This window comes from Rhinolophus sinicus, chromosome 5, assembly GCF_057876585.1.
Source record: "Rhinolophus sinicus isolate RSI-liver-muscle chromosome 5, RSI-T2T, whole genome shotgun sequence".
NCBI lineage: Eukaryota > Metazoa > Chordata > Mammalia > Chiroptera > Rhinolophidae > Rhinolophus > Rhinolophus sinicus.
In genome coordinates, this window is record NC_142505.1 from 11,047,242 (window position 1) to 11,057,567 (window position 10,326).

The 10,326-nt window shown below is 38.9% G+C and overlaps 1 protein-coding gene and 1 pseudogene across 7 annotated transcripts in view; both read right to left on the reverse strand.

Annotated features, from left to right (window-relative positions):
* The window catches only part of NKTR (natural killer cell triggering receptor), a 47,588-nt gene extending 38,519 nt beyond the window's left edge, over positions 1 to 9,069 (reverse strand). For 2 of the 7 annotated variants that reach the window (XR_016021267.1, XM_019727538.3), the window contains exons 1-2: positions 8,167 to 8,298; positions 7,902 to 7,982 (exon numbers count right to left, since the gene is read on the reverse strand). Coding sequence is in view for 5 of the 7 variants with exons in the window: in XM_019727538.3 (XP_019583097.1) it covers positions 7,902 to 7,959 (58 nt within the window). In the remaining 2 variants the exon portion in view is untranslated. The other 5 variants (XM_019727536.3, XM_019727535.3, XM_019727530.3 and 2 more) reach the window with 4 other exon arrangements.
* Positions 2,469 to 4,766, reverse strand: LOC148758218 (large ribosomal subunit protein eL21 pseudogene; annotated as a pseudogene).
* Positions 9,070 to 10,326: the final 1,257 nt, after the last annotated feature.

A 10,326-nucleotide genomic window follows, 5' to 3' on the forward strand; every position in this document is an offset into this window, starting at 1 on the left:
CCAAATGGATCTCATTTATTTCAATGCAACAGACCTGCAGGTTAGTATAGATAAGTCATGTGGAAACTTCCAGGCTCTCTGGAAAAGATGATTATTTGGGGGCAGAAGCTAGCTACCCTGGGGTTATTTCTGCTTTCCACAGTCTCCTTCTTCTACTCCTGGAATCAGATTTTTTTTTTTTTAATCATATTTTTTAAAAAGCACCAAGTTTTTCAGGTGGTGACTCTAGGTGTGCAAGATAAGGGAGGCAGACAGAGCAGAGGTAGCAGTTGACACTATGGATGGTCTGTCTGTTCAGGCAATTTCCAAATTCCTTGTGTTACTGCAGTTTAGTGGTGAAAACGTCAGAGTCCTCGCATTAAATATATTACTTATGAGGGTCCCTGCCTGTAGTTTAATTTCGGAACATAACTCTTCCCTGTCTTCCTCCGTACTGGGTACCCAATCTGAGTACAGAGAATTTACCCTTTATAGCCCCCCTGCTCACATGTTGCCTAATTAAGAATCAGGCATCAGTGGCCTGTGTAAGTGGGAGGGTTGGAAGCAGGAATTCAGGATTTCAGTCTATGACATCCTACTTAAGACACAGCCTCTTGGAACACAGTGAGACTAAAATCAGGCACTACCTGTAGCAAGGCTTACGCAGTACAGGCATTTACAGCTTGGGGTTTTGAATGCAATTTTTGAGATAATCTTGAAATCATTGCTCAGTGTTAGGTAACTTTGTCAGTCACCCAGTCTTGCCCTTTCTAGCCTGAGGTTTTTTCTGCTTACCTAAAGAAATCTTTTTAGTTCCCACCTGCTTTTAATCCGAGTAAGATAAGTACTTGCTAAATGCCTGACCATCTGTGTAAGAGCTATGTTCTACCAAGAATTCAGGCTGAACTATGTACACTTTGGAAAGCTTTAAGACTCTCCAGTGCCAGAGATGAAGTAAACGATGTGCAAAGCAGACTGAAGGAAATCATAGCAGGCAGCTTGTTTGTACCACCACCGTCAGGATTCCCTTTGCAACACCACTGACAGGTGAATACCAACAAAGGTAAAAAAAAAAAAATAATGGAAAGGCACAGGGACTCAAAGGGGGTAGGAGGTGGGAATTAGACAAGCAGCAGCCATCTTATGTTAAAGGTTAAAAAGGAGAAAAATCTTTGTACATTTCACTTGGAGTTTTGAAGGAAAGAAAGTGCTAAGAAGTGAACTTTCTCCTCATAAAGTCCTCGTAAAAATCCATGTGAGTTTGCCTTGAAGACCGTCCAATCAGACCTGATATTATTGGGATTCTCCAGGCCCAATTTTAAAAAAATAAAGAGACAAAGTGTGTGTGTAGGGGTTGGCGGGGGGGGGGGACGACACTTTTGCTTACAGAAACCTGAAACAAGCCTTTTTCCTAAAATGTGAACAAAAAAGTTTAATGTCTGCATACTGTGTTTCCTCAAAAATAAGACCTAGACAGACCATCAGCTCTAATGTGTCTTTTGGAGCAAAAATTAACATAAAACCCTGTCTTATATTATGTTATGTTAGATAAGACCTGGTCTTATATTACATATTAATTTTTGCTCCAGAAGACCCATTAAAGCTGACTGTCCGGCTAGGTCTTATTTTCGGGAAAACATGGTACTACTTTAATATGAAAGCCCCTTACTTGACTCAGCACTAGTGCTCATGCTCATGTAACAATTAAAGCAACTTTAAAACCAAATGTGGCAGATACTGTGCTGGGTTTTTCACAAATAGTCTGCTCCGCAATAACAGGATAGAATTTAAAGAAACATTGCATTTCAAAATCACATACAAAAACAACTGTTTCCACGGGAAAATGGGAGTTGGGGGACAAGGGAATTTCAGGTTGCAGTAAAACTGCTTTTTTCTTTAGGAGTATCAATAATAAAGGCATGTTTTAGCTATAAGGGGATGTTATAAAACCTACACATCATCAAGGAAACCCTACAATTGATCACCTCACTATGGCCTCCTTTCTCAGCACTATTGGCATAGTCCTTCTGTGGTCTTTCAAATTACTGTGAGGACAGACAAGAGCAAGTCAGAATAGGAGTGCTGCTCAACCGGGCTCCCCTCCCACACCACTAGTTCCCCAACGTGTTATCTGATTGTGTGATAACACAAACGGTAATTAAAACTGTGCTCCTATTCAACCCATCCCATTAGAATAAATTCGTATTACAAAAACACAATCTGTAAGACAGGTGGTTGTATTAGTTAATTACTCTTCCCAACAACCTTATTATGTAAGCGCTATTACACTGGAATCCTATTTATGAGTATATAAGTGTGTAGACCACTGCATCTATTACTCTATTCATGCATAACTTTATGACCTAGTGTGAGACTGTGATGGGGGATGCACTTCTCCTGTCCCTCAGTACAAATTAGATCCCTCGTCCTCTCTTAAAGTATGAGCTACCCTGAGTGTGAGTCTAAAGTCTAAAGAGTAATTGTGAATACTAGCAAACTTTGCCATACTGCACATTCACAAAGCGGTCAAGTGTCCTGCTGAAAGCCACAAGTAGTACTCAAACTTTTGTCTGCCTCTTTACTTAAATTTCTTGGTATCACTTCCAAATACTTTACAGTGCTTATTAAGGATACATTTTCAATTCAGTTTCCTGGATCCATGTGAATCTTAAGCAGCGAAGTAAGAATACCCATTTCACTTGTATCCCCATTTCTATCTATTTTGATAAATTGCCAGGGTTTTATGATTTTGCTCTGAGGACCACATAAAGAAAAATTCCAAAGTCAAGGATTCCTTTAAAGAAACACTCTGGTTGTCACTTTTGAAAACCAACTTCAAGCCTCCAATTAAAAAAATGAGTAATGTTCTCAAACTTTTTGGTCTCAAAACCAGTAAATACTCCTATTTCATGAAGGAAAAGACAATCAAAGACAGCAACTCCATGATGATACAATGTTGGAATTATTATAGACTTTAAAGCAGCGATTATAACCATACTTTATAAGTAAGGACAAACACTCAAAATGAACGAAAAAACAGAAAGCTTTAAGCAAAACCAAAAGGAAACTCTAAAATGGAAAAATAATCAAAATTAAAAATTCACTGGGTAGAGTCACCAGCAGAATGGAGATGCGAGGGGAAAAAGTCAGTGAACTTGAAGATAAATTAATAGAAATTACCTAATCTGAAAAAAAAGATGAACAGAACCTAAGAGACCCGTGAGGTAATATCAAAAGATCTAGTATTTGTGTTGTCAAAGTCCCAGAGAGGAAAATGAGTATTGAAAAGAAAACAGATTTGAAGAAATATAGCTAAAAACTTCCTAAATGTGGCAAAAGACAGATTCGCGATCAGCAAACCCCAAAGAGAATAAACAAAACGAAACTGAAATCCAGACACAGCAAAATCAAACTGCTGAAAACTAAAGACAAAGTAAAAATCTTGCAAGCAGCCAGACAAGGACACATTACATACGGTGTAACAACAACTTGAATGACTATGGATTTCTTATCAGAAACCATATATGGTCCCAGAAAGCAATTGAACATTTTCAAATGTTAAAAGAAAATAAGTGTCAACCTAGAATTCTACATCTAGTAAAAATATCTTTCAAGAATAACAGTACAGAGGTTTTTTTTTTTCTTTTAAGCTTATCTGCCATGAATTCATAGGGAATGGGTTCCAGCAGCTCAGGCTCCTTCCCATTGGTTCTCACAAAATGTGCTTCTCTGGGTGGAGCAGGCTGGTGCTTCAGTTGAACCCAGGTACATTTCTCTTTGGCTTCCTTCTTTTTCTGATTATTTCCTTTCACACGTTTCAGGAAGCTATCTTGGCTCTTAAGAGTGCTCAATACGTTCAATACATAAATTCTCTTGGCAAGCATTTGCCTTTAACTTGTTTACAACCATGCCCACCACATGCTGGGTAACACAGTAGACCCTTCCAGTTTTGCCGTGGTAACATTTGTGGAGCATTCCTTTTTGAACAGTGCCCATTCCCTCGATGTCTACAATATCACCTTTCCTGTAGATTCACATGTACTTGGCCAAAGGAAAAACTCCGTTTTCTAAAAGGCCTAGAGAGCATATAGCAGGTGCATCTCCCCTTTCCTTTGCGTAGGATATTTTGGCAAATTACTGGAAGATGGCAGTTCCCACCAAAAGGAACTATTTGTTTTTCCTTTTATGCCCTTGAAAGTATGTGTGACATTTGAAAGCAAAAGTTTTCAGTGTAGATGTAATACATATAACAAAGACAAAAAGATGAGAGAGGTAAAGGAATGTTATATGGTGGGATGGTTTCAACATTTCATTTGAAGTGATAAAATATTAATTCTAAGTTCTCTGTGAAAAGTCAAGAATATATATTGTAATCTCTAGAGTAACTACCAAAAAAACTATAGAGAAAACATCAAAAATTCAATATAAAAATTAAAAGTACTAAAAGATGTTCAAATAATCCAAAAGGCAAGAAAAGAGATGAGACTAAAAGCAGAGGAAGCAAAAACAAGCATTACATAGACAAATCCAAATGTAACAATTACATTAAATGTAACTAGTCTAAATATACCAATTAAAAGACAGATTGAGAAGATACATAAAAGACAAGACCCATCTATTTGCTATCTACAAAAAAGCCACTTTAAATATGATGTAAGTAAGTTGAAAGTAAAAGGACAGGAAACAATATACTATATAAACACTAATAAAAAGAAAGCTGGAGTAGCGGTATTCATATCAAAGTAGACTTAAGAGCAAGGAAAATTACCAGGAATAAAAATGGTCATTACGTAATAATAAAAGGGTCAACTCACTAAGACATAACAATCCTAAATGTGCATGCATCCACCTAACAAAAGAGCCTTCAAGTAAATGGAGCAGAATAATGGAACTGAAAGGAAAAATAAACAAATCCACAATTATAGTTGGAGACTTCAATACTCCTCTTGGTAATCAGTAGAACAAACAGAAAAATCTGCCAGGAGGATGTAGAAGAATTTAACAACACTATTAGCCAACTGGATCTGACTGACATGTATAGAACACTCTACACAGAAACAGCAGAATATGCATTCTTTTCAAGTGCACATGAAAAATTCACCAAAAAAGAACACAGCAAACCTTAATATAAAGCAACTGAGATCATACAAAGTATGTTCTCTGACCATAATGGAATTAAACTAAAAATCATTAACAGAAAGACAACTGCAAAAGTCCAAGTACTTGGAAATTAAAACACTTCTAAATCATTCATGAGTCAAAGACTAAGTCTCAAGGGAAATTAGAAAGTATTTTGAACTGAAAGAAAATGAGCAATACATCAAAATTCACGGGGTACACAAAACATGTAGGGTCCTTTGTATAGAGGTAAATTTACAGCATTAAGTGTTTCTTAGACAAGAAAGGTCTCAAGTCAACAATACAAGTTTCCACCTTAAGAAACTAGAAAAAGAGCCAAATAAAGACAAAGCAAGCATCAGGAAGGAAATAAAGGGCAGAAATCAATGAAACTGAAAACAGAAAATAAGGAAAAATGAAATCAAAATCTTGTTCTCTGAAACGATAATTAAGAAACTTTTAGTCAAACTGACCAAAGAAAAAAGACAAAGGGCACAAATTATTACTATTAGGAATGAAGGACACATCACTACAGATCCCACAGATATTAAATTAAGGGATTATGTCAACTCTATGCACATAAAATTGACAACCTAAAAAAATGGACCAATTTCTTAAAAGCCAAGAACTACAAAAACTCATCAAAGGAGAAATAACATGAATAGTTCTTTACTTAAAAAATGAAAATCTAGTTTAAAATCTAGATTCCGAAAAAAATTTCTAAGGAACAATCCTGGAATTATTTCAAACAGGAATCATCTTATTGGATTCACAGAGAAAAACTCATACATAATTTAAAAACTTTTCTTCTTTTAACATACACTTGCATTCATTTGGTCTTTACAATTCAAAAGTCTAGTTAACTTGATTGCTATAAAATATACACACTTCCATTGGTGGTAATAGAAAAGCATAACGTGCTGTATTCAACTGAATTTTTATCAATACTTCTTGATCTCATTAATGCGGACAGTGTGGCTACTCTTAAAAGATCTTTGCTTATCAAAGTAAATCAAACATATTACTTTGCATTTCCATCAAGTGAATTATTAACTATATAAGAAATCAAAAGTATTACTTGAATAAGTACTCAAAAGACAAACGTACAAATGGTTAAATCCTACAAAGCAGGATTCTCAAACAACTGAAGTGATCCTTTAAAGTTGTGCAAAAATCAAGTATCTACTACTTACATAATATAAAGTGCTAAGACGTATTACATGAGATTGAACCATATGAAATTACCTATTACCAACTGATTCAACCTAGAACAATGTAAGCATTCCCTGCCTTATATCTGGTTCAGTCTTCTCAAGAGTTCTAGTCACTTCTACCAGGATGGTATTATAGTGAATTACCTTGGATGTTGGGGACTGAAGTTCATTCAACATTTACCAAACATATTGTGAGATTTTTCACAAGAACGGTTATTTGCAAATCTAGGATAGGAACACGTACTAGGAAAGGAGTACTTTACATGGCTACAGACCTTTGTTTTACTTCTACTTCTCTGGAGTCTGCTACTTTTAATTAAAAAAAAACAAAAAACATAGCCCTGTTATCTGAAGCATGGATTCACTATAAAGGATTAAGGTCCATCAAGGCTGAAAATATAAGCGAGGATGCAACAAAGTTTTCTAAGATCACATCGTTCCTTTACTCAAATCTCTTCAATCACTTCTTATCTCATTGAGTCCAAATCCTTACTGTGGCCTATAGCCATTTTCTGCTTCTCTCTCCCCTCCTCTGTTCCAGCCACCCTAAACTTCCTGAGGTTCTTTAAACATGTACTCCCTCCTCAGGACCTTTGGACTAACTGTTCTGTCTACCAGGAATGCTCTTCTCAAAGATACCCACATGGCTCACTTCCCCACCTCCTTCAGAGGTCCACTTAAATGTCATCTCCTCAAAACGGCCTTTTCTGACCAACCTATTAAAATAGTACCCCAACTACAGGCGACTTTTCCCCTTTGACTTATTGTCTGTATTTCCCCCAATAGAATATAAACTACAAGGAAGACAGGCCTTTGTTTTATTCATTGCTGTATCCCCAGAGTCTAGAACTGGAGGCACTCAATAAGAATCTGCTGAACAAGAACATGCACAAAGATTGTATATATGCCTCTAACTAAAAGTTCTGTTATAGATACTAAAAAAAAACGTAAGAAAACAGTTTGGAACCCTGCACACTGATTCAGAAGGAAACAACTACCCTTTGGAGGAAAATATTTTATTTTCAACAAAATATGAAGACAAAACGTTAAACCTGAGTGCATACATACTCCAAGTCTCCTGGTACAGAATGCTTTGGTTTATCACACAAGACTTTTGCTAGGTCATTTTCCCAAGAACCAAGAAATTCTGGCTAACAGATAAGTAAGGAATAAATAGAGGCGGATTTCACCCATTAATGATATTCAAGAATTAGGAACTAAAGAACATACGAGTCCAAACCTCACAGTACATAGCCAAGATAACTGAAATCAGAATTGGGAGTGGTTGACCTCTGCAGACACTGAGAGAAAAAGTCCTAAAAGGATTGCACCCCTTTTCTGGGCGTCAGTCTAGGGATGCAAGGGGGCATGGAGTTCGGGAGGGCGAGGCCCGGGCTCCAAGTAGGGTGGGAGTGGTGTGCCTGAGCCACCCTCTTCTCTCTCGGTAGATTTTTTAACTCTGGAGAAAAGGGAGTGCTGCCTGCGCCTACCCGCTCCCCAAAAGCCCCGGGGAAGAGTTGCAGAGAGTAAGCCCCGCCCCTTCCCCGAGGCCAGCCTTGCCCCAGCAGGGCGCCCCAGTCTCCCGCTCACCCGGCTCCCGGTTGATCTCGATGTCGAAGTGGCACTGCGGCCGGTCCTGCGCCCCCATCGCTACCGAGGCGGCGGCGAGAGCTGGGAGAGAGGGGGAGGAAGGTGGTCAGGTCGGGAGCCGGGGCGGGGGCTGGGGCGGAGCCCAAACCGCGGGCGCCTCGCGCCGGCCTGTCGGGACAGCGCGGAAGGGTGAGACGGGGTCCCCTCCGCCCCCGATCTCCCGGCTCCCTTGTGGCATGCACACGCATGCGGGCGAGCTCTTCACCTGGCGGGCCTCCAGCCTTAACAGCTCCCCGTGCGCAGCGGAGAAACCGCGGCCACTGCGGCCGAAGCCCAATGCTGCTAACGGACCACCACCCCCTTCCCTGGGCCCGGCCTCCCAGTGCCACGTAAACCTCGCGAGAGTCGGAACAAATACCGCGAGAGCACAGTCTCGAAGCGGGTGGTTAACCGAAAGGAAGCACACGTAGGCGTTGTTTGGGAGCTCTTGTGAAACCCTCAGCCGGGTGCTCCTATACCTGAGCTTGTCCTTTTTGCCCCGCCCCTTCCCTCCTTACCATTGGAGTCAGTCGCCCAATCTGAGAGCCCTGGAAGCGCCTGCGCTCTCTACATTCTCGTCCCCCTCCAAGGTCCGTGAGCTTCAGCTCATCTCCCGATATCGCGAGACTTTGCTGTTGACACCTGAGAGTCAGCTGTATGAATGAAGTCATTGAGGTTTAGTAAACCAACAGAACTTTGGCTGGTTTTCTTTTTCGCAAGAGGTAGTTATGACGCTATGCTACTGTTAGACCGTTCGTCTCATTTCAAAGACCTTTTAAGCTGAGGTGTGCATTCGTTCCTGCTTTGGCGCTCGCGTCATTGGGATAGTTGTTCATGGCAATTCTTCATCTTTTATGATGAGTCAGTTCAAGTCCTTTGCCCATTTTTAATCGTTCTTCATTTAATTGACTGCGAGAGTTCTGGACACAAATGTTTGTTACGTAGATGATATATGTAATTTCTGAGTCCAAATCTTTGTTGATAGATGATTGCGAATATTTTCTCAGTCTGGGTCTTGTCTTTTGTCTTGATAGTGGCTCCGCAAAGCAGTGTTTAATCAGAAGGCATTTGATCAATTTTATCTTTTATGTTCTTTGATTTCTCTGGAGTTCAGTGTCTTCACCTGTAAAATAAACAGGACGAAATACCTTCTAAATAATTCCCTCCTTGATCAAAATTCTTTTATGCTGTCCTGTGAGTTGAAATTATATTTCAGATGATGCGATTTGGTCTGTGGTTAAGGAGAAGAAACTGCTAGGACAAGGCAGGCCTAGCAGCGGCCACCAAAAGGGCTGATACCGCCTCTTCATCCTCAAGAGTGGTAGAAAATTGGTATGCAAGGAGTTTCCAAACCCAGGCTTAATTTGGCTGTGATTACCAGGACGGAGAACCCTTGGCAGGAATTTTCAGGAATGATTCTGGGTATTTAGCCTTTTGGAGTGGGATCACACCAGCAATTGGAACTTCAATGGCGAGGACGTTGTCAAAACTAATCAGGAGTGCTAGTGGGGAAACTTAGATGGAATAATTTTCTAGAAAAGAGAAATTACCATATTTGACTCAAAAGAAATAGAAGGCCTGAATAAACCAGTAACCATTGAAGAAATTGAGTTAGTAATCCTACATCTCCCTCCAAACAACTGTGAAAAACATTCTGACATAGCCAAATGGGAAATTTGATTATGGTCTAGATTTTAGATAAAACCAAAGAAATATATTTAATTTTGTTAGCTATATTAATGAAATATTGGTTATGTAAGAAAATGTCCTTGGTTTTTTTAGAGATGCGTATTGAAGTACACAGGGATGAAAACACATGATGTCTGTCTGCGATTTGCTTTATAATGCTTCATCAAAGGAAAAAGAAAATACATTTTTAAATGGCTAACGACTGAAACAAATGTGGCAAAATCCTGATAATTGTTTCATCTAGGTGATAGGTGTATGGGGATTTTTGAGCTATGTTTTCTACTTTTGCATATCTTTGAAATTATTCATAATAAAACCATTAAGAACAAAAATAGTCTTTCTTTCCAAAAACACAAGGTCCAAATTGCTTCATAGGCAAATTTTACCAGACCCTCAAGGATCAATAATCCCTTTCTTATCAAAATATTTCAGAAAATCGTAAAGAGAGAGCTACCTAACTTATCTTGTGATACCAACACCAGACAAAGACAGAGCAAGAAAGTTATAGACCAATCTCATTATAAACATGAATTTAAAAATCCAAATATTAGGAAATGCAATTTAACAGTATTTAAACCCCAAATGTTCATGACCAAATTGGTTTTAACTCAGGAATGCAAAGGTGGTTCAACATCAGAAAATCTATTCCTATAATTCACCACATTAACAGATTAAAGAAAGGACACGACTATCCTAG